General features: G+C 41.9%; 1 protein-coding gene across 1 annotated transcript in view; it reads right to left on the bottom strand.

The window, feature by feature from the left end:
- The window catches only part of OBFC1 (oligonucleotide/oligosaccharide-binding fold containing 1), a 36,038-nt gene extending 11,350 nt beyond the window's left edge, over positions 1-24,688 (bottom strand). The window contains exons 1-7 of the mRNA XM_011977508.1: positions 24,526-24,688; positions 23,887-24,080; positions 16,888-16,983; positions 11,617-11,682; positions 6,606-6,767; positions 5,419-5,542; positions 4,089-4,260 (exon numbers count right to left, since the gene is read on the bottom strand). Coding sequence (XP_011832898.1) covers positions 4,089-4,260; positions 5,419-5,542; positions 6,606-6,767; positions 11,617-11,682; positions 16,888-16,983; positions 23,887-24,019 — 753 coding nt within the window. The 5' untranslated portion in view covers positions 24,020-24,080; positions 24,526-24,688. The remainder of the gene's footprint in view (positions 1-4,088; positions 4,261-5,418; positions 5,543-6,605; positions 6,768-11,616; positions 11,683-16,887; positions 16,984-23,886; positions 24,081-24,525) is intronic.
- Positions 24,689-25,030: the final 342 nt, after the last annotated feature.

Genomic DNA, 25,030 nt, shown 5'->3' on the forward strand with positions numbered 1-25,030 from the left:
CCGCGCCCGGCCTACAGATCTACTTTCAATGTGACAGAAATTTGTCAAGATATTGAAAAGATCAGAGTTCCAAACAAATGTGGCAAAGCTCCCAGTAAAGCATTTGAAGGCCAAGTCCTACCTCTATTGAAAGGTACTTACAAAGGCTACATAGGGCAGTACCCAGAGGTGCTGAAAAAGCGTGGCTGAGATTTGCTAATGACATTTCCTCAAGGGGACAGGGAAGAGCCTCCATAGAGTCTCAGGTGTTCACAGGTCCATCCCAGAGAAACCTTCTCTTTCTAGAACAGGCCTCCCAAACAGACTTTTTGTTACTCTAAGAGATCCTGGTGATGTTTCACAAATGTACTCTCCTGGGCTAACGATAACAGCCTAACACTCTAATTGAATTAACAGTGTAAGTTTTCCCTTAAAAGAACAAGCTGGAGAACCTCATCATTAGGGCCCCAAAACTGACAAACATTCCAGGTTAGGACAGCTTCCATTCTGAAGGGAGAATAAGGCTGAGAAATATTTGACAACTCCCACAGGCAGAAAAGCTCTCTGGGTGTGTTTAGAATAAACACCTCACCTAGCAATCCTCAGCCACACATCTTTTTATTCACAGAGGCTTAGGGAAAAACTGCTTTTAATTTCATACCTGAGTGCTCTTAGGGGATGCACCATCAGCGCGATACAGACTCCTTTGCAAACCTTCAAAACTACTTAATCTTTATAATTCTAAGGAGATCTATATTCTTTAGTCAATTTAACGTAAGGATCCTAAGGGTTCGGTTTATTACATCTCTTAGCAAGATAGAAATAAATTGGAAATTAACTAGAGATGATTGTTACATGATTATTCCTGTCTTTAAAAATGACTTTTGGTTATCCCAAAACCATATAAAAAGTCTAGTTCCCCCTCCCAGATTTCAGTAAGATCAAGTAGCAGGAAGAGAGAATGCTAGGCCTGGGAGATTAAAAACACAGTTTCAGCTGTGAGCAAGGAGGACTCAACAGAAATGTCTCTCTGTAAATATAAACAATACTTGAAGCTTCCTTTCCAAAAACATTTGCCTCAGCTGACCTTGGGACATATTTCCCTGGCCTAGTTATAAAGACCATAGTCTCAAGGGTAAAGCCACTAATCGTCTCTTCCAGCCAGCAGCTTTTCCTGGGCTGGGATCTGTGTCTTTCTTGTCTTTTTCAAAAGAGCAATGACAGACTCATCAGATTTAGAAAACCGAAATTGCTCACAGACAGAAAACGAAAAAAACAGTGACTAGCTAAATGTACTGAGCCTTACCAAGCCTCTCCTCATCTCAGGTCAGGAACTGGGTGGATCCCTGAAATATATATAGTCTTCATTCCCAAACAAACTCAGCAGTCATCCAGCTGTCAAAGAAACAATGGTTTTGCAGGCCCTGCTTATCATGTTTCTGGATTTGCTAAGAAGGACCACTATGAAAAAAAGGAGGAAACATTCAAGCCTGCTCTCTCTCTGCCTCTAAACTATAACACCATCACAATGATTTGTTTTTGTTAAGCTTTCATCTGTATGACAACAGAAAGTGCCAAAGGATCTAGGGTTTCACTCTCATTGTAAAGCACCTTTAGTCTCCCAGGAATCTATTAAACAGAACTCAATTTAATCACACTGACCTCCCCCAACCAGAGCAATGTGGGGGACTAATTCATAATTGATAGAAAAAAGAGTTTCCAAAGACAAAACAAATACAGTACCATATGCAATTCTTTTTAAACATATAGCACTAAGCAGACACAAGTTTCTGCTGTAAGCATTTTCAAAAAGATATGCCAAAGGTTCCCCACAGATCATTTTGAATGGAGGAGTCTTTTAGTCCTCAAAGAGTCCTTAAGTCTCTCTCTTTACTTAATTATAGCTATCACAGAAGAGCTGGCTTCACGTGAAAAATATGGTCTTCGCTAAGCTTTAAAGTTTCTTTCCAAACATGCTGATAGAATCATCCGCAGTCCTAGGAGGTCAATTTGGCTTTGAGCTGCCTCTAAATGATTAAGTGGGAAGAAGGTCAATCTTGCTGTCAGCCGACAGCTGGAGCACTGCAACTGTTTGAAGCAACCCTGGCAAAGAACAAAGCAGCCAGTCGTGACCCTTTCCACCTTAGTGTTTTCTGAAACGATATCCCTCATCTTCCCATATGAAACCATGGGTCACTGGGCACATCAGGCTGTTGCCCAGAAGAGATAATTAGGACCACAAACAAAACTGAGAAGCAGTGGTCATGCCCAGGAGGTCAGGATGTGACTCAGTATCTGTTCCACCAAAATCAAGAACAACTTATGTTACCTAGCAAGGGTGTTCACAGCAGCCTTGTTGGTAATGGCAAGATTAGAAAACATCTAAACAGTCCAGGAACGGAGAGACTGGTCACATACATGATGGTACATGTGACAAAAGACTGTAGGGGCCAACCTATATGTACAGCTAGGAAAGAATCTGTAAGACACACGTCAATGAAAAGTGAGGTGTCTCATAGTATACTACGCCATGCTAACATCTGTGTAAAACAGAAGGGGTTACAATGACTTCGAGTACATGTAAGCACAGACTATCTCAGAAGGATATTCCAGAGACCAGTACTGGTGCTTGTCTCAGGGGAAAGGGAGTGAGAGGGAGGATGGGAAAGAAATTGACCTTTACCTTTACACTTTGTGGGACAATTTGAACTTTTAAAAATCATTCATTCCTTCAATCAGCAAATAATTACTGAGAATCTGCTTTATGCCAGCCCTGTTCTAGGCCCTGGGTAGACAGCAAAGAATAAGACAGACAAGGCCTCTGCTCTCACAGAACTTAAATTCTGATGGAGGAACAGGCAGGCAAACAAAGACAGACCAGTGATGTCAGATACAAAAACAAGGTGTAAGAGTGAGGGGCCACATGGCAATCAGAGCAGCTAGACGGCCAGGGAGGGCAAGGAGGGACATTTAAGCTGAGATCATTCCCTGGTGGGATAAAGAATATAAATAAATGAGTCATGTTACAACAACAAAAACAAACCTAAGACCTGTAATGAAAGGGAAAGCCTAAAACCAATGTCTCAAATAATTCTTAATTCCAAGCAATACGTCAACACCAAGCAACCAAACAAGTTACCTGAGTAACACTAGGAGTAAAAACATGGAGATAACTTTCTCTTTTTTCTTTTTCTTCTCGGGACAGGGTCTCACTCTGGGTGACAGTCAGGGGTCAGGGTCACCCAGAGTGACACCCTGTCTCATTTTTGCATTTTTAGTAGAGACAAGATTTCACCATTTTGGCCACACTGATCTCGAACTCCTGGCTTCAAGTGATCTGCCCACCTTGACCTCCCAAAATACTGGGATTATAGGTGTGAGCCACTGCACCCAGCCCCTCCTTTCTTAATCTTATTATGCTTAATATTTGAGTAGAAAAAAATAATAATAGTCTAAGGTCCATAGTACTAGGTTGTTAGTATTCATTGAGATGGATGTTTAATCTCAGCAGAAGCCAAGTGACAGGGAAGTAGATAAGAGGAGGTAATTATCCATCCAAGATGATTTATTGATCAGCAAAATGATTCTTGAACTTGAACCATGGTTTTTAATGACTTGCTCTGTCTTTTTCAGAACAAGACTAACCCATTGTGTTTTAGGAGTTTAAATAAAGACCGAGCTGTATTCAGTGTCGTTTATGAGTAAAATTTCAAGGAACACTTAAGTAATTTTCTATTTTTTAATTTTTTATTACTCTTAGAAAAAGTTATCTCAGTTAGCCAGGCATGATGGCACATGCCTGTGGTCCCAGCTACTTGTGAGGCAGGAGAATCATCAGCCTGGGAGACAGAGTGAGATTGTGTCTCCAGAAAAAAAAAAAAAAAAAAAAAATTAAGGAAAGGGTAGGGGCAGGTCCAGCCTTATGCCTCATTTCAAGTTCTTAGTGGTCAGTGACCTTTCCACAATAGAAACAATGTGTGACAGAACCATCCCCTCTGTTTCCTGGGTCAACTCTGTGAATCTTCACGCCACAGTCACTTTCACCCACACCTGCAGTTGCAGATCTAGGGCAGGGAACCAGAATTCTCACGCGGGCATGCTGCACTCACTTGGTCGGAGCAGGCACTGTGAATCACAGGCTGATTGGCAAGGCACAGCAAAGACTCCACCATTTCCAGCTCCTGCTGGTAAAAGCTCTGCACTCTGTTCTCCATGAGGAATTCTTTGGCTTTTTCACTCAGCAAACTCGTGAGACTGGGGAGGTCCAGGGCGCCTGGATTGCTGCGGAGGGAAAGTATTAAAGAGCTCTGCAGAAAACCATCACCTTTGTTCCTTTTTGGTGTATAAAAAACAGAAAGTTAGCTAGAAAATGCAACACTATATTGGGGTTTGTTTTTCATACAGAGTAATTCATACAGTGAACATTATGTGGTTGTTTAAAATGATGAGGCAGAACTACAGGAACTAAGATATTCATGACAGATTAGGAGAAAAAAAGTCAAACTGCAAAACAGCATGTAAGGTATGGTCCTATTTTTATAAAAAAACAAATGGAAACCCACTAAATCTATGGGTGAATATTCACGCTTGTGTAAGCACAGAAGAAACTAATTTAAAAAGACACACATTGGCTCATGAACATCGGTAATCTCTAGGGAATGGTGCTGAGCAGGAAAGCGGAGACAGGAAAATGGAGAATTTTCACTTTTTATAATAGTTGTGCTTTTAATATACTTTTTTGAATAGATAATATATTCACGTTAAAAAACATTAAAAGATAAGCAGTGAAGTCTCCTTTCTATCCCCTTCCTGTTCTATCCTTCGGTCCCCACCCCCCAGGGAGCTGCTGTTACTGGTTCTCTGTGTCTCCTCTCAGAGTTCTTTTATGCATGCATTAGCAAATATGCACACAGTCTCATTCCTCCTGGGTTGTTTTTCTCCCATATAAAAAAGTAAAATCATCCCTGGTTGAGAATGACTGGTGTAGGTTTTTTTAGAACAGGTTTTTGATTATGACATGCTATGGTATCATATTTTGATTATGAGGTGACTTGCTACAGTTTTCTTCAGGTTTCTTGCCTTGGAGTTCATTAAGCTTCCTGAATCTGTGAGTTTAAAGTTCTTATCAAACTTGGAAAAATGTCAGGCATTATTATTTCTTCAAAGTGTTTTTCTCTGCTCCTGCCTCCACTCCTTCAGTGACTCCAATTACACACATAATTTCCTCACAACCACCGTAGGACAACTGTGCTATTATTCTCTTCATGTTACAGTAGAGGAAATTGAAGCACAGAGCGGGTTAGAGGGCTTGCTCAGAGCTCCACAGTGCGTAGGTGGATGATTCGGAATTTGAACCCAGGCCGACCCCAGCATCTGGGCTCCCGCTGCTTCGCTTTCCTGCCGTAGTCACGTGCTCAGCAGTGATAAGGCACCACTTACCTTAGTGCTTCTTCTTTCTCTAGGGCTGAGCTGCGAAAAGGCTGGTCATAAACTTTCCTGTAGATAGTGGGCAGCTCAAGCATCCTTGCAATTTGAATGTTCCACACTGGGTCGTCCACTTTATCTAACAAGTGACCAGAAAAAAGATGCCACAGAAATTGCAAATTACATTGAGATCAGTTCTTTCCCAGGCCCAAACTCCTGCTAGGACAACAGTAAATGAGGTGCTGGGTGGGCCTTCTTCCTTGTGAGTGCCCAGGGATCACAGTCTAGATGCACTAAATAGCTCCCAGTCATCCTGCATGAGGGAATGCGATGCCCTAAGTGTCATGGGCTTGGCCAGGGCCAAGGAACCAGGAAAGCACATCAATGTATTGATTCGTCTCTTCCTCTGGTGGACAGCAGGGGTTGTCCTTGAGATTTCCAACTGAAAACCAGCTAGCACAGTGCAAAGGGGAGATGATGGGGAACTGTCATATTTCTGATTAGCTGTATTCATTTCAAGTTAATGGACTTAATAGTGTTCAAGAAATTTCTGGCCAGGCACAGTGGCGCACAGCTGTAATCCCAGCACTCTGGGAGGCTGAGGTAGGCAGATCTCTTGAGCTCAGGAGTTTGAGACCAGCCTGGGCTACATGGCGAAATCCCATCTCTATAAAAAATTAGCTGGCTGTGGTGGCGCATGCCTGTAGTTCCGGCTACTCAGAAGGCTGAGGTGGGAGAATCTCCTGAGCCCAGGAATTTGAGGTTGCAGTGAGCTGTGACTGTGCCACTGCATTACAGCCTGGGCAGTAGTGTGAGACCCTGTCTCAAAAAAAGAAAAATAAATAAAGAAAAAATTTAAAACTTTCCATTATTTTGAAGAATGTTCATATTCTGCCCTAATGCACTGACGTTCTGAACTTGAAAGTGCTTTGGAAACTCTACTATGTCATCCAAATAAACTTGCCAACCATATATAAAGTAAATAACTCATTTTCTTTCCCAAATTATAATTAGCTGTCTTCAAAATAAAATTAAGAAATGCTAATTTTCTAAAGAAAGCATGTTAAACAATGTAATTCACTCATTAAATAGAGTTATATCTTAACTGAACTTTTTGAAAGTTTGACTTCCAGCTGAACAAGAGGTTTACTGGATGCACATCCAGAAAAACCACCAATTTGGTAGAAATATCTTGTGCTTACAGTAAGCGGTGGCATGAATCTCTCGCTCTTCTCTGTATGTACGGATACTGCCTCTGACTCGGATCGTGTCCCCAATCTCTATCTTTGTTCTCCGCTCAATGGTTTCTTGTAGCTTCTTAAGTTGCGAGGTTAAGCTGAGCTCTCTTGCTGCCCTTGGAGCAGCTGTAGTTGTTTAGAGCCAGAGGGAAAGAGAAAAAGTTATAACATAATCACTCTACCACATCTATGAGACAGTTTTAGGGTAAGACCAACACAATATGCTTATTTATTCTACTTCTGAGTAATTCTTCTACTGCTGGAAATCCACATAACCTTTTGGAGTCTTCCACTGAGAAAAAGGTATAAACTGTAATTATTCAAGAGTGGGGTGAAGGGAATAGAGTCTAGACTGAGGTCCAGAGGGCAAGTTCCAACAGACTCCAGGGCCTTCTTTCCTGCCCTGCATCGCCAGTGCAGTCAAAGGGCACTGCATGGCCTTGAGACGAATTCTGTACAATGAGTTCAGCTAGGCGTGGTAGCAATAGCTTTAAACAACCTTTCAAATGTCCTTGTGAGGAGACTTGTCCCACCTGAGTGCTCAACATCCCAATTTCTCACCTCTCATCTCTGTTGGGAAACTAGGCTAATCTCTCTGTCTCTCTCTCAAACACACACACACACGCACACTCACACTTTCTCTCTCTCTCTCTGTCACCACTTAAAACTATAAACTTGAGCAACTTCATGATGAAGAAAACCCAATGTACACTCAATTCTAAATAACTTCTATCACTATTTTACTTCCAAATTGTATTAAGAAGAATTGTCACGAATATCTGGATACTACAGGTGCTGCTCTAAGGACTTTACAATGTATTAGCACATTTAGTTCTCGCAACCACTCCTGCTTATTATTAGCCCCATTTTAGAGATAAGGAAACTGAGTCACAGAGAGGTCAAGCAACTTGCCCAAAGTAAAACAGCTAGTTAGAGACAAGGCTGGGGTTTGAACCCAGGCAGTCTCTAGCTCCAGAGCCATCCCACTTATCCCTTACTCTCTGCTGCCTGCCCCAAGAAGATACTCACATTTCCCAGTTACAGCTGGTGGGTGCAAAATACTGTGTGTTCTGTTTTCTTCTAGCATAATTTCAAATACACATAGGTATCCAAAGAAGCTACACAGCCAAGCATTTTATGTTTATTAGAGACGGGGTCTTGCTATGTTGCCCAGGCTGGAATTGAACTCCTGGCCTCAAGTGATCCTCCCACCTCAGTCTCTTAAGTAGCTGGGATTATAGGTACAGTTTTATAATTTTTTACTTTGGTTTTTTTTCACTAGCACTGTATAAGGACAGTACAGCTTAGCCATTGGCATTTGGCTATTGGAGTCGGAAATGAATCTCAGTTTACCTCCTACTAGCTGTGTAACCTTGGACAGGCTGCTTAACCTGCTTCACCTCACTGTGCCTCAGTTTCCTTTCTACTCTTATACTTCAGTTTCCTCAATTATGAAATGGAGGTAACAGTAGAGTCTACCTCATACACAGAGTTGTTGTGCATGATCTAATTGAATACTTACATTCTGCACTTAGCACAGTTCCATATTTATAGGAAATAATTAAACGTAAGCTATTTGTGATGATGAATAATTAAACCTTCTAGAAAAAGTATCTTGTGTTTTGGGGGTCTTTCGTTAGAGACTATTACTGGATAAAAAATTACAAACTGGTTTACAGTTCATTACATACTGTCAGAATGCTTGCCAGAATAAACTGATCAAACCCCTGCTTTAGACAACGTCGTCAGCAATGCATGCATGCTCACAACTCCTACACCAGCTTCAGTCATTTGGATTTTTAATACCTTAACAAATACATAATTATTCCATACATCTTATTTTGCTTTTAAATTGCAAAAGAGGCTGTTTTTATACAAGATGATCTACTCTCTGTATTTCTTCATAGAGAAGCCCTTCATCAAAATCAACCTAATACAATTTTGACAACTGTGGCTCTGTAACATGCAGAGACATTAATTTTCCTTGAACACACCTACTATACCCAGGGAAACAGCAACGTAGGGAGCACAGAGAACTCTGTGCATTCAGTAAGTGATAGGTAGGAACCTGGATGCAATCAGCATTACTGCTGCTCAGAGCTTACTAGGTTTCTTCAAAAAATTCCCAACTGCTACTTTTTCAAAAGGCTGTCCCATCTGCATCCCTATCCCCAGGTCCTCTTCTACATAGGCTGAATTTTAAAGGTATTTATACATCTCATTGCCATTATGCAGACATTATAGGTGATAGTAAATGCTTCACGTAGCACCACTGAAATGGTCGGACTGATGGTTGTCCTGAGAACAAGAGGCCCACCTTTCACTTAAAGGGTGAGCCAAATTGCCGAAAGGAGGTTCAAGCTGTGGAATTTAATGAATATAATGAGAAGACTGGAGCCCGACAGAACTTCACTTTCAGCGTCTATTCCATCATGAAAGAGAAATCCCCTTTAACATTCTAATACTCAGGGCCAGGAAATCTTAACTTTGCTCATAGGCCAAGTCCAAACGGTACATTCAATTGACATTTATAGGAGCTAATATTATATTCTTTCACTTTAATGGACTGGAACACGATTTTGACTCAGACTAAATTTTGTTTAAAAAATTAGTCTTTGCTGGCCACCTTCCAATGGAAAGCTTTTAAACTAAGGGCAATTAAATAAAAAGGACAGAATGGGCTAGTTGGGAACAATTTAAAGACGATGAGGATCATTTTTAGGTTTTCTCCTTTTCTCCTTGTACTCTTACCTTCTCGTTATATTTGCAAAGCAATCTTAAATTAAGGCTACCCACTGTGATTGTTCATTCATTTATCTACTTATTGATATTTTAAAAATCTGACTCTCAGTATTAATAGCCATTTTGTTGATCTAAAAAATTACTAAGTATAAGAATTATATATTCCTGATGATGCTATTTCTTTAAAAAGAGTTAATTTTGAAAACTGAAACAATGACTAAAACAGGGGTCTCCAAACTATAGCCCATGAACCAAATCCATCGACAGCCTGTTTTTAAAAATAAAGTTTTATTGGAACACAGCCTGCCCATCTGCTTATGTACTGCCTGTGGTTACTTTCCGCTATAATGGCAGCATTGAATAGTAGAGACACACAGATCATAGGGTGCACAAAGCAGAAAATATGGCCCTTTACAGAAAAACTTCGCTGACTCTCCATCTAGAACAAGTACGCATATTCAAACTACACCTTCTGACTGAAGATTGTGACAACAACCAAAAATCTGCAAATGATTTTAATACTGCTACAGTTTGATAAAAACAAGTTTGAATGTTTTTGTCCCCTCAAAATCTCATGTGTTAGAAATTTCACCCCTAATGCAACAGTGTTGGAAGATGGGGTCCAACAGGAGGTGTTTAGGTTATGAGAGCTCCACTCTCGTGAATGAAGGCCACTATAAAATGGGTTTGCAGAAGTGGTTCTCATTCTCGTGCTCTTCTGCCATGTGAGGAACAGTTCTCCTCCCTCTGGAGGATGCAGCATTCAAGGCTGCATCTTGGAGGGGGCACCTGGACCTTACCAGACACCAAAACTTTGATCTTGGAATTTCTGACCTTCAGAATTATGAGAAATAAATTTCTTCCTTTATAAAATCACCCAGTCTCAGGTATTCTGTAACAGCAGCACAAAACAGATTAAGAAAAACACCTCAGACATACATAAAAATCCAGATACCTGATTGTCTCACAGGTTTATTTCTTGCCTATCAGATATCTGCCTAAAAACATGTGGTCTCCCTTAAATCTACCTACAAACCTTCCTCACCAAAGCAATGCCATTGATTTAGATGTTCCCAAATTAGGGATTAGAATTCCAAAGTTACATGGAACTGACGGCCAAATTCTAAATGTAAATACATCAGAAAATTAAGCAAATGAGCATTCCATTGATCGGTACAGTCAAAGTACAAAGCTGAGATTCTGACACATTACGGCAAAAAAGAAGAAATGACCCCAAGCATTAGATATTCTTATCATATATAATGCAAGTAGACAGATACTAGATGCTAGATATTAGAGCAGACAGTGTTTACTGAATAACCCCACTGTGTATGGCACTATACTGTATATGTTGTAAAACACAGAAAAAACAAGCTTCCAGTTTTCGTAGCTTCTCTAGAACCAAAAACCATCACCAATATTGCATGATATTCTTTCATATTATGAACTTAACTTTAAAAAGTATCTAAAAATTGGGCCAGGTGTGGTGGCTCAAGCCTGTAATCCTAGCACTTTGGGAGGCTGTGGCAGGAGGATCACTTGTGTCCAGGAGTTTGAGACCAGCCCTGGCAACATAGTGAGAACCTGTCTTTAAAAAAAAAAAAAAAAAAGTATCTAAAAATTATGAAAATATATTCAAGCAACACCAAATGTTTCAGTTATAGTCAATGTGTTCACTATACAATTTTAAAGTTCTTTTAATTTATATTACTTACTGGATAACTTCCAAAGGAATCCTATCTTACCTTCTCAATCTTAGAATTCCTGGTATTATTTGTTTGAACACAGAGATTTCAAGAAATCTGGACCATGGCAGCACAGAAGTTAGTGGCAACCATGTGAGAGAAATAGTCATCAAAATGTTCTTTGGTCAAGTGATATGGCTGGGACAAGGGGAATCAGACTTGGCTAGCAATTAGGCTAAGACGCCTTGACTTATGTAATAACAGGCATGGTAAAAATGAACTGCTGAAACTCCCTGTAACCTACTCACATTCTTGTAGGCTTAGGAAGAAGTGAGCACCAAAGAGATGGGAGAAAGAAAAGCAAGTGGCTTTCCTATGGCATCAGTTTTCAGAGCAGCCAAAGCTCTCGGTATAGTGCTTCAGGTAGATCAGTGTAACTCACCAGCAGATAAATGTGAAAATTTAGTCCTGTAGCTGTTTTGATGAACTACATTGAGTAAAATCCATTAGTTAGGTGAAAAGTAAAGGAATGTGGCAAATAAAATTACCTGACACGGACTCAGTATTCAACTTTTTCCAGCAGATGCAGTTTATAACTCCAGTGCTGTCATCCACTGCAAGAGAAAAGTAAAAGGGTAGAAGAGAGATTTGGGCAAGGCTGGTGAATTAGCATACTGTCATTGCATTCAGCCATACTGAAAGATGACCTCTTTCAATAGCCTGGAGAAGCAAATCCCTTATCAAACTCTCCTTCCACTTTTGAAACAACCTCTCACTGTATATGAGTATAAACTGCTTGTCTGCACAACTCAATGTAATACACAAGCCCAATGGGATATGGTCAGCATTTCACTTATCCTACCTCAAGGTACTAATGATTAGTACCCTCAAGGGTACCCTCATGATGCTTGTCTACACCTCTGTACTAAAAATGGTGGCCTTGGGAAGTTAAGTGCAAAAACTGAATTACTGCTCACATACAAAATCAGCCTTTCTCTCCCACCCTGAAACAAGAGAGCATCGTGTGGTTTGTGGTTAGAGGCACACGCACTTAGGGTGCAGCCTTCTGTCACAGCCTCTTTGCTAGCGTGCTGACTTACCAAGACAAAGCGTTCCAAGTCATTTGGCCTGGGTTTCTCTTTGTGAAAGATCTTTTGCCCAGTCCTCACCACTGCAGGGGATGTAAGGAAAGCCAAGCACATCACAGAAGGGTACCGTTTTATTTTCATAATAGAAAATAATTATATCCTGGCCACAAAAACAGTACTAGTCTGGCTTATGTTATTCCTGGTTTATCTAATTTTTGCAAAAAATCAAACAATTCCCATTGCAGTTATATTTACAACTATAGAGGAATTTGGAGATGTTTGCTAGGGAATAACAGGCATTTCTCTTTGCTTAATTTCTGACAAACTCAAACAGAGGTTGCTAAGCATGGGGTTAGTGGGTCTTATAATTAAAAAAAAAAAAAATCATCAACTAGACTGTTGTAAAAGCACACATAATCCTGAAGAAATCTAAGGCAAAATTTTTTACTGCTGGCCTAAATCCACGCTGAAGAAAAAGCCAAAAAGAGTACTTCCTATACTAAAATAAATCCTAGATGGGTTTCATTTCATTAAATACAAAAGAGGTAAACTTAAGATGAGAAAAAGATATGGGTGAATACCTTTAACCCCGCGTTTATAGTGGGTGAGGAGAGACTTCTTTAAGCAGACTCTTAAAATCAGAACTCATTAAAGAAGTCTGGTAAGTCTGACCACCTAAAAACTAATACTGGAGAGCAATATTCCAAATGATAGGGTCAATGATTTAATATAGGAAGAGCTCATAGGCTGGACATGGTAGATCATGCCTATAATTCCAGCACTTTGGGAAGCCAAGGCAGGAGGATCACTTGAGCCCAGGAGTTTGAGACCGGCCTGGGCAACACAGCGAGACTCCATCTCTACCAAAAAAAAATTTAAAATTAGCCAGGCATGGTGGTATGTGCCTGTAGTCCCAACTACTTGGGAGGCTGAGGGGGGAGAATTGCTTGAGCCCAGGAGTTTAAGGCTGCAGTGAGCCATGATCATGCCACTGCACTCCAGCCTGGGCAACAGAATGAAATCCTGTTTCAAAAAATAAAAAATAAATAAAGAGCTCATATAAACTAATAAGAAAAAGATCAAGATCACAAGAGAAAAAGTGGCAAAGAAAAGAATATGTGATTCATGGAAGATCTATAAATGGCCAATAAAAACACGTCACGACGCTAAGTTCACTAGTTACCACTAAAAAAAGCAAGTATAAATAATTTATCAACAATGAAATTGACAAATATTAAAAATATTGATACCCTCATATGTTGATAGTGGGAGTATAAATTAGTAACAAATTTCTAAAATTTAAATCTTAACGAGCAAGTTTGGAAACATGCATCGGATTGTGAAATGTAAGCCAGGTGCGGTGGCACATGCCTGCTACTCAGGATGCTGAGGCAGGATTGCTTGAGTCCAAGAGTTTGAGGCTGCAGTGTGCTACGATTGTGCCGGTGATAGCCACTGCACTCCAGCCTGCGCAACACTGTGAGAACCTGCCTCTCAAAGTTGTTTTTAAATGTACATATCTTTTGACTTAACAATTACTTCCAGATAAAACAAAAATAAGTACACAGATACACACATCTTATGTAAGGCTGTTCACTGTAGTATTCTTTATAATACTGACACTTGGAAATACCTAAATGTTTATAAATATGGTTAAAAAAATTACAATGACGTACTATATGAGAATAAAAAGATATACACGGCTCATTGTAAAACAGAAATATATAATCCAATTTATGTGCAACATTAAACAGTGTATTTTCACAGAAATGATTTTAAGACATTAAATACTAACAGCAGTATTGGAGTGTGGGGAAGGAACCCCACATTCAACGTATACGTTGACTGTTAAGCCTAATTTCAGAAACACTGAGAAAGAAACATGCACAATAGTACTAAGGAAACAGGCATTTCTATATTTCTTTGATACTGGGAACATGTTTAGAATGAGGAAGGATGTTCACCCAAACACTGACATTGTTTTGCCTGATTTATAGTGTTTCACATGATTTTTATATACTTCATTAAAATTGTCTCTAGTTTGAAATTTTATTTTATAATGAGGAAGCACCATTTTAAGAATCCAAAAAATGAATAAGGACATTTTGCGTTAAAAAAATGCATGACACTTTCAGGCACACCACTTCTCTGCAGTTGAAAACTTGATTTATAATAGAAAGCTAAAAAAAAAAAAAAAAAAATAGCAGGCCAGGAGCAGTGGCTCATGCCTGTAATCCCAGCACTTTGGGAGGCCGAGGTGGGCAGATCACTGGAGGCCAGGAGTTCGAGACAAGCCTGGCCAACATGGTAAAACCACGTCTCCACTAAAAATACAAAACTTAGCTGGGCATGGTAGTAAGCACCTGTAGTCCCAGCTACTTGGAAGGCTGAGGCAGGAGAATCACTTGAACCCGGGAGGAGGGGGTTGCAGTGAGCCAAGATCACACCACTGCACTCCAGCCTGAACCACAAAAAAAAAAAAAAAAAAAAATTAGCACATGAACATTTGTCCTAGAGAATGTGAGGTTATTCTGTTCTTGACTGTAGCCTTCCAACATTCTAGGTCTAAGCTTGAGTTGCTTCAAGTGTTCTGTGCACTCTGGGCACTGTCACCAATCCCTGGACTAACCAGGTTTGCGATCTCTCCCAGCAGACCGAGTGCCTTGGTGCCCAGAGGTCTGGCTGCTGGAATGCCCCTGAATGGAGGCACCCTTGCAGTGCTGCACAACGTACTCCACAGCTACACAGCACCGCCTGGGCCACTGGCCTTTTGTTTCAGCTGCAGGATGAGTCAGTGTGAGCAGGAAGCACCCCCAGCACAGGCCTGCGGTGAGTCAAGGGAAGCAGAACCCAGACCAGCAGGGAGTGGCCACCTGGCAGGTGGCCCAAAAGCCATGTTCTGCCTGAGGACAGCAAGGAGAGGGGCAGCTCTCCACAATAATTAAAGTTGCAAAAGCCTCTCTACTCTCAATAATTTCAGCAGTCAGATGCTTTTTATTTTCCCGAAGCCCACAGATATGTCATGCTCCTCAGACACTCACTCAGAGGGAAATGCTTACTGGAGAAGAGGCAATCATAGTGCCTTAATCTTTTTATAATGGGAAAAGGGGTTAAGTGAAGCTCCTTTAGGCGCAGGCTTAATATCTAGCCTGGTTCTAGAGCCAGGATTTTAAAGTCCTCAAACAGCCTCATTTATTTGATCTGAAAAACAGAAAACTAAAAATCAAATGCAGTTATTTATTTATTTATTTTTTGGTGAGTGGGGGATGGAAGAAAGAAAGAGGAGAGAAAAATCAAACTGAGTTATATGGAGACCACTGAACACACTGGAGTCAGTAAACAGAATGGACCCACAAATCTCCATCAGTGGAATCCTGAGCAAGTTACTAAGCCTTAGTTTTCTCATCTACAAAATGAGTACCTGTACTTTCTATTTCAAAAGACTAGGGGTAGAATAATATGAAATCATGCATATAAAAGTGCTTTGCAAATTGAAAGACGCTATTATTTCCTCGTTGGCATTTGGAGAGGAAGCACTCTACTATACTACAGTGTACTGCCCACAGCTGGATACACTGTAGGAACTTAGTAAATATTTGTTGAGTTGTCTGGAGAAAAACAGGACCAATATCTTTGGCAAAATAAAGCAGAGAAGAGATTCAGTTTGGGAATGTCTGACAATGTGATCCTTTTCAGAATTAAAAACAAAAAAATTATACATATACACAAACACACACACACACACACACACGCTGGGAAAATGCAGAAAAAATGAGAGCTTTTATTTTTCACATTATTTTATTAAAAGCACAAGATAATACTCTTCAGGAAAATGAGTACATGTAAAGAAATGTAATGAGATTGTATCTACAAATTATCAATCATGCAGGGACTGCCAATGAAATGCTCTTGTTCACAAAGTTCAACTGCTTTCTATCTTTCCTCAAGAAGAGTAAGAATACAAATCCAAGGCATAGCACAAAAAGTGACGTCAATTTCAGCAAAGATATGGAATTTAAAGTTAAGTTTTCCACAAAATATCTAGCTTGGGCTCTTGACTACAGAGAAGCTTGGAGTTGTACAAGGCAATGTCTTAAACGCTTAAAAATCAACTCAATGAAAAAATAAGGACCTATTACACTAAAATCACAAGTGAGCAATTCTCTAGTGTCCATAATATAGAAACCCTTTATTAAGCTTCCGTCATCATGAGGGAAAATAAACTTTCTGATAATGGATAGTTATCCCTTTGAGTATCAAAAGGCTTTTTGTTAACTGTTTTAGATATAAAGATTTTAAAATTATTTTTCACACCTTCCTGTGTTGTTAAAGAATCTACTTTAACATTAATCTGGTCGTTGCTTTTTAAAGTGATCCACATAACCATATATTACCACCCTTTGCTATTTACAGATATACCCTTGGGCATCAGGTACCCGCCCCACCGCGCCCTGTCCATCGGTGCTCCTAGGGGGCTGCATTTTAATTCTTCCACGTCCTAGTGCCTCAGCAGCTGTCACCTCACTGAATTCATCAGTATCATTCCTATCCGTTGCCTCATTTTATTCTTAGCCCATGTCTGGGGCTATAAGGGGTACCCCATAGAGAAAGTACATGCCCTTAGTGAGGGTCCCCAGCTACTCTAAACGGCTAGGGCTGCTAAAATCCAACTTTCAGCCCAGAAGGGTCAGCCTTCTACATCAACTTCATTTCAGACACAATTGTTCTTACCTCCATAACTGTAGAAAGCATCTCTTTCTCTCACTCCAACGACGGTTCCCAAGACATCTACCTGTTTTATTGGATGTCCATTGTACAAAAATACACCTAAAATTTAAAAAAAGCAAAGTCAACATAATGTATGATCACATTTTCTGCTTCATTAAATGTTAACTTGTAGGGGGCAAGGGGTGTAAAAAAAAATCAATGCCATGCTGTTTGCTGAAATTCTAGACTTAAGAATCAGTCCTTGACAAATGACAATGCCCCAAGAAATTTCAATGTCTTTTCCTCACAGGTCCTAAGTAGAAAGCTTGACATTAAAGCTTGTGCTAGTGCAGACGGGAGAAAACCAGTGCTGTCCAACTAGATTTGGTGAATACACCTCTGTGCAGAATGCTCACAAGGGGCCTGAAAACAGTCATTATAGTGGGGGACCAAACACAGGACTATATTTGAAGCAACTAGAAGAAGGAAAGCGAGAGGAAACCATGAGAAAGGCTTATTTGTTTTTTTTTTTTTTTTTTTTTAAACAAGTGCTTTTCTAAGAAATCAGCTGCCATTTCTTTGAACTGGCAATAGCATTTTTTTTTAAAAAAAGACAGTAAGTAGATTACAAAACACTACCCTTTGGGGCCAGGTTACAACTCCAAAACTTCTCTTTTTATAACTCTGTTTTCAAAACCTAGGCTACAGATGGCGGCAGGCAACTTCCTGCCAGCGGAGAAAGCTGAGAGGGAACCTACCCCCTGATACCCAGAGGCTTTCTTCTGGCGTGGGGCCAGGACACAGAGGGGCTGCTCAGAGCAGGGAGTCCCTGATGGTCCCAGGACTGTCCAGGCTCCTGCAGGGTTTCCCTTCTGCCTGTCCCTCAATAACCTGACCCGAGCTCCTTGCTTCACCTTAAGCTGCGTGCACTGTGTTCCTGTCACCTGCAACTAAAGAGTCCTGTCCAATCTCTTTTCCTGCCTCTTCCCCCCACCCCCATGATGGCTAAATTCTTTACTTTCAGAAACAGGTTATAAACTTTTATGTGGTGATGTTCTTTTCCTTTTTTTAAATTAGACATGGGCATCTCACTTTGTTGCCCAGGCTGGTCTTGAACTCCTGGCCTCAAGCGATCCTCCTGCCTTGGTGTCTCAAAGTGCTGGGAGCCACCACACTCGGTCAAGTCTTTTTTAATAAACACATGAATTCTAAACTAAGAAACAATGATCACCTCAGGCATTTGGCCATTCTTCTCCTCACCATGAAGCCTAGTCACAGCCTCTATTTTCTCCATTCATGGGGGGACCTGTGGCCTGAATCCCGATGCCCCTTAGAACGCCCAGACTGGCCTCTGCTGATGGTTGTTTCCCTTGTAGACAAAGGGACTGAGGAAGAGTCCAAAGAATGGACAAAGAGCCTCTAAGCCTCAGTTACAGAGAGATACTAGGGGAGTGAGATGTGGTTTTTAGAAACAAGAGGTGGTAAATTTAGCCACAAGCCAGACCCCCTCCCTCCACAGAGGCATGCTTCTAAAGATAACCTTTCAGCTCAACCTTGCAGGCATGAGCTGAAGATGGCAGGAACAAGGAGGGAAGGAGCCTGGGTCACTGTGTCACCCCCAAAAGAGAGTCACCCCCATCCAGGAAAACTTGAATTGAATGGAGACAAAGTGGTTCCACTGAAAATCCATGTTTTTGCTTGTGATTTTTTAAAAGATTGGGTCTCAGTCTGTTGCCCAAGTGGTATAATCACAGCCTACTGCAGTCTCAACTCCTGGTCTCAAGCAGGAGCCCAACTAATTTTTAAACATTTTTATGGAGGTGGGGGTCTCTCTCTGTTGCCCATGCTGGACTCAAACTCTCAGCCTCCCAAAGCACTAGAATACAGGTGTGAGCCACCGCACCAAGGCCATAAAATTCTAAGATGTAGCCAGTTCCAACCGGCTTCTCCCAAGTTTTCACAATTGAAACCTAGTCTTTTCCATAACACCACTGATGAGATCTTCAGTCCTCTGCCCCTGCCTGCCTGCACTGACCAAACGCAAAAGGACAGGGAGCCTGCAGAGAAGGGAGATCCCTGTGTCCTGTGTAGTCAACGGCAGGCTTCCTTACGGCAGAAGCAAACTTTAAACCAGGAAAATGAACCTCACCCAGGGATGCCAACTCTACTGCCATACACCCCACCACTCTGCCTTGGAATGCCTGTGTGCAGAGCAGGGCTGAGGCATGGTGCTGCTTTGGTGGTCTAGGTTTGCTGCAGGGCCAGGTGGCCTGAGCTCCAGGCTGATCTCTGGCTGCACTCAGCCCTTTCTGCCTCCCCAAATGCTCTGTATCACTATTTGTACACTGAGCAGAGTAAAGTTAGAGAGAACTGTTTTATAGAACAGGGCTGGCCTCTCCCTCCCCTGGCCTATGTGATGATCTATCCTGGCTGCCAAGTACTTGTTTGTATTAGAGATAGACACTCCATAGGGTTTGTTGTGGCCCACAGCACATAGGCAATCACAGGCAGAAAGCAGAGCCCTTTGGACCCACAGAGGGCCAGCTGTCCGCCACCAAAATGTCTTTCCAATTGGTCGAGAAGCAGCAGGATGCTCTGCTGGTGATGTCTGAAAGTCCCAGGATTCTTTGGGTCTCCAAGGAGATCCTAGCATGTACCACTGTCGTGGTTTTAATAAAGAGCAAAAACACTTTCAGATGGGGAAAAGAGTGGAACAAAAGGTATTCTTCCTGGGTTGAAGTCTATGGGAAAGGCATTGAGAAGACTGGGCTAACGGCACAAGCCAATGAAGTCCTCAAGTCACCTCTGATGGAGGCCAGTCATCCAATGCTACAAACTTTTGTGTGTGGCAACACTTAATAAAAATCTGAACAGGTCTTCACTTGTGGACACAGTAGACTTTCTTGAAAAAGGACAGAAAAGTGGGTCCTGTGAATTTTCACCTCACAGACTGACAACAATGACTTGCCTTTAAGGACAGACACGGTCACTCAAGATGAAGATGCGACAAAATCTTTCCAGTTCCAAGCGGCTGATGCAAAAAAAAAAAAAAAAAAAAATCTTAAAAGCATCACAGAACAATGGAGAAAAAGATCAGAAGAATTTAACAGACAGTTTGAATTTTAAAACTCAGAGAAAAGCAACTGAGGAGGAAATACACTGCTTAGAAAGAAGAAACTTCTTCAAGTATATAGAAACATGAACTACACGTATCAGATGCACAGCATCTACAAGAAGACAACTGAAGACATGGAAAAAAGAATTAGAGAGCCATTTTCTTCTATCAAAGCAATCTTCTATAAGAAGAGAGCTCAAGAAAATTGGACGGCTGCTCTGTCAACTGAGAGAAAGCTCAATGAACTAAGAAAAAAAAACAGTAACAAATACTAGATAACAGAGTTTATGTTCCAGCCTTTCCCAAGTGGCCCTTGTGTTCCTGCTGTTCCACATGCAGCCCATGGAGGTCTAAAAGCATCAGAGGATCCCCTGGATCATCAGGCCCCCAAGAAGGAGGAGGGTCGAGCTATAAGGGTTCAGGGATCTAGGGTCACAGGCAGGTTGATTCAGATTTCAAGCAGCCAACCCTGAACGTCTGCAACCACAGCAAGACATTTGACTGTTTTCTCTTTTTAAAAGTACTTTTGATTGCTCTCTTTTTAGTTTAATTGCTGTTATTTAATTGATGCTATGTTATTTATGTTTGACAGCATTAAAACACCTAAGATAATCTTTTTCAACCCGATTTAATATAATTCTTACAGATATATTATTTCCACTTCATTGTACCCACTAGAATAGGATAAGTATTATATGCCGATTTAAATAAACAAGTCACTATTATTTAATCCATCATTAAAGTCTGACACAGATAGAGATATTTAAAACAATAAATATGACTTCTGTATGTTATCAGCTATTATTAAAAATACACTTTTTTTTTAGACAGGGTCTTCCTCTATTGCCCAGGCTGGAAGGCAGTGGTACAATCACAGCTTACTGTAGCCTTGGTACTGCTTTTCAAAAATTAGACATGAGGTCTCACTTTGTTGCCCAGGCTGGTCTTGAACTCTGGGCTCAAGTGATCCTCCCACCTTGGCCTCCCAAAGTGCTGGGATTACAGGCATGAGCCACTGTACCTGGGCTACTTTTTTTAAATGCCAAAACAAAAAACAAAAAAAATCCACAAATCTAAATACCACCACAATCAAATTTCACAGTATTTTTCTTAGTTTAAATTCAAATTTTGGGGAGCTGACATTTCGCAATCATTTTGCAATACAATTCTGATGGTAACTACTCAAAGTTAGGTTAAATTTCACAGGTGAAGGGCACAGTCCCCCACAATACTGCCCTCACTTAAGTTATGAGTCCCAAATTTTGTGAGGGTCCTCAGGATATCTGTACTTCTGACCAACTGGTTATAAATTTGGGGGTCCCCAATACTCCCTCAGGTTTGATAATTCGCTTGAATGACTCACAGGCCTCAGAAAGGTGCTATACTTATGATTATAGTTTTATCCATGAAGGATACAAATCAGGGCCAGCCAAACGAAGAAATGCCCAGGGCAGGGTCTGGGAGGGCACAAACACAAAGCTTCTGTGTCCTCGACACATCACCTCCTGATACACCAACACGTGATTATCAGCTAGGGAAGCTCATCTGACCCTCAGTGTCCAGAGTTTTTACTGAGGTCTCATAAGGTAGGCACAATTAACTGAATTACTGACCACATAACTGAACTCAATCTCCAGCCCCACTCCCCTCCCAAAGAGTCAGACTGGTATGATCTGGCTCAAAACCCCAACTCTCTAATCAAACAGATGGTCTTTTGGGCATAGACAGCCCCCATCCCAAACTATCTAGGGATCCAGCATGAACCACCTGATTCGCATAAATTCAAGTGTGGTTAGAGAGGCCACGATGAATAATGATGATGCTCCTGTCACTCAGGAAACTATAATAATTTAGATGTTACCCTTCAGGAACCAACGGCAAAGGTCAGTGAAATTCTTTATCATACAACACATTCATTTCATATTTTATCATTTTTGGGGTTTGTCTTTGTTATTTTGTTTAAGATATTCTTTGCTGTTTAAACAATCCTAAATTTCACATAGTCAAAAGTTTTGTCTTTATAGTAAATGAAATCAGACACAACAACAAAACAAAAACCTAGGAGTGGAATTCCGCACCCCCCAGAACACTATGGTATGGTCTAAAGCAGTGGTCCCCAACCTTTCTGACACCGGTTTTGTGGAAGACAATTTTTCCGAGGATGGGGGTTGGGGGAACGGTTTGGGGATGAAACTGTTCCACCTCAGATCATGAGGCATTAGATTCTCCTAAGGAGTGCGCAACTAGATCTCTCACACGTGCACTTCACAATAAGGTTTGCGCTCCTGTAAGAATGTCATGCCGCTGCTGATGTGACAGGATGTGGGGCTCAGGTAGTAATGCTCACTGGCCAACCACTCACTTCCTGCTGTGCGGCCCAGTTCCTAACTGGCCATGTACCAGTAATGGTCTATGGCCCCAGGGGTTGGGCACCCCAGGTCTAAAAGTATCCACTCTGTCAGTTGATATCTGCTTTAACCATAAGGTTTCATTTTTAAAACACCTTGGAAACATTCTCATCAGTGATAAATCAAAGATTACTGGTCCTGTTTTGTCGGTTTGTTTTCAATACATCATAAAGTCTTTTGCCTACAGGGAGAGTTAAGCCCGTCATGTCCTTGGTACCTGTTTTCTCACCTGCAGAAGATCACTAAGCAAGGAAGCCTAGAATTTGGTGTGAATTAATTTCTTCCTGAAGAGATGAGCTATGAAGAATACCAGACTGGAAAATGGAAAACTGTGGAGGAGGCTGGCTGCCTTCCAAGGGAAAAAAACAGACCATTTCCAACAATAATTAGGAAATAAAGGCGTGGCGAAAAATCTGTACAAAAGTCATTAGCATAAGGTCATCCAAATATATTTGTACATTTAACTGGAAACAAACAAAATCTTATCTCATTAAAACTGTGGATGCTTGAGATTCTTGACTACTTCTAACTCATTGTTTTTTATTCAGAAGGCCCTTGACTGGAAAGCTTCACTCAAAATAGCACAGAAAGTTTAACCAAACTTCTCAAATAGCACAGTAAACACGTGGCTATTTGTGAATTATTAGACAGCTACGTGAATTATTTAAATCCACCCCAAACTATTTGTGAATTATTAGACAGCTACGTGAATTATTTAAATCCACCCCAAACTATTTGTGAATTATTAGACAGCTACGTGAATTATTTAAATCCACCCCAAACTACATTTGTTATATTTTTAGTTATGATAAGCCTATCTCTAGTAGCCACTATTCTAATACAAAAAAAAAAAAAAATTTAAACTTTACATGTATAATGCCTTTCTGCTTCAACAGCTATTTCTATTTGAGGGCGCACTATATGCCAGGCACTGTTCTAAGCCCTGGGATTACACAGGTGAACAAGACAGATGATGTCCTTCCTCTCAGGGAGTTTATAATATTTTGATTCTGCTTAATTCAAAAGAAAACAAACCCCCATTACATATCAGGAATCAAAAGATTCCATTACACAGGGTTAAGCTCCATTTTCACAAAGAAACCCAAACTTTGCAGAAGGTGAGTCACAAGCCCGGGCCAGGTAAGGGGCACATTTAGGAAAGGAGCCAGGCCTAAGAATATCTGGCCCAGCGATCTCTCCAACAGGAGCAGGGCCAAAGAAAAACAAATGAGCATTTTCAAGTATGAAAGACCCTAAATGGAGGTAAAAACCTCAGTACAAATGTTACTCCCCCAAACACCTACTTAAAAAAAAAAAAAAAGATTTAGACTGTTTTTTTACCTTCCAAATAAATGAACTCATGCGAAGGTCCAGGCTAGGTCACTTTCAAAGCCTGCAGCAGGGAAGGCTCTCCTAAAAGCCTCTAATCCCAGCTTTCTGAGACTTTGGGAAAGGGGGGCAGACGCAGCCCAGGGCATCCCAGGGTGGCCAGCCACATACCTGGCACCTGGCGGGACTCCTTCATGTCCAGGATATCCCTGATGTAGAGCTTTGCAAAGGCTAGAAACACAGGATCCAAACCCCACAAGAGGGAAGGGGTCTCCTCTTCACACCGGCTGGATCCAGGCTGCATCAAGAGGCTGGGCTGTGGCTTCCAGCTAACCCTGAAAGTTCTGCATCACTGAGTCAAGCATCTAGACAGGACACAGAAATGAGGATGCAATGCGTTTAACGTGGGTCAAAGTGGCACGGCCCTGACGCTGCTCCTAGGTGGGCGTCCAGGACTCCAGGAGGGGTGAACGCAGGGATCCAGGGCCCTGTCAAACTCCATGTCACGGGGCGTGTTAAGAGGCGTTCCTCGCGTTAAGACGCCTGCATTCCTTACGGCTCTCCCGCTGTTCTCCTTCCCACAAAGCACCAACTCCGGAATGGCTAAACATCAACTTTCACTCTGGGAAGATACGTCCATACAGGCATACAAGAAACCGCTAGGGGTCCCGGGAGGAACGGGCGCCCTCGCAGCCCTGCACGTGTTGGGGCACAGTGGATGGGTCTGATTGTCGCTCTGCCCTAAACTTTCCGCTTTTGGGGATAAGCCAAGAAAAGGACGAAAAATGATACCAAAAAAAATGGACCCACTTGCAGCCCCTCCCGCCGCCTGTAGTTCCAGGAACCCTGAAACTCGGCGCTTCCGGCGCTCCGAGCCGCTGGCGGCGACGGCCCCGCCCGGCGCAAGAGCAGTTGGCTGAGGTCGCCTCTGAAGTTCCGGCCCGAGCCCGCCCCCGGCCCCGCCGGGGACCAACCCCGGTCTCCCCGCCAGCGCATTTCCTTTCTTCTGCAGCGCCTCGCCACGGCTCCTCCCCATCTCTCCCGAAGTCCCGCCCCGTCCCACCCGAAGCCCCGCCTCATCCCGCCGCGGCCCAACCATCCGCTAGCCCCATCAAGCCGAAGCCCCGCCCCGTTCCATACCCAGCCTCAGCGCGGCGTACTTTTGGCTCAGACAGCGCTGCAGCCCCCGCCTTCGTCCTAGCCTCCACCGCTGAGGCCTAGGAGCCGACCTTGAAATTCCTGCAGTTCTGACGCCACCCTTCTAATCACCTTTCACCCCTCCTCCCGCTGGTGGCCTTCTAGAGGTTGGGGCAGG

This window comes from Mandrillus leucophaeus, unplaced genomic scaffold (assembly GCF_000951045.1).
Source record: "Mandrillus leucophaeus isolate KB7577 unplaced genomic scaffold, Mleu.le_1.0 Scaffold18, whole genome shotgun sequence".
In the NCBI taxonomy this organism is placed as follows: domain Eukaryota; kingdom Metazoa; phylum Chordata; class Mammalia; order Primates; family Cercopithecidae; genus Mandrillus; species Mandrillus leucophaeus.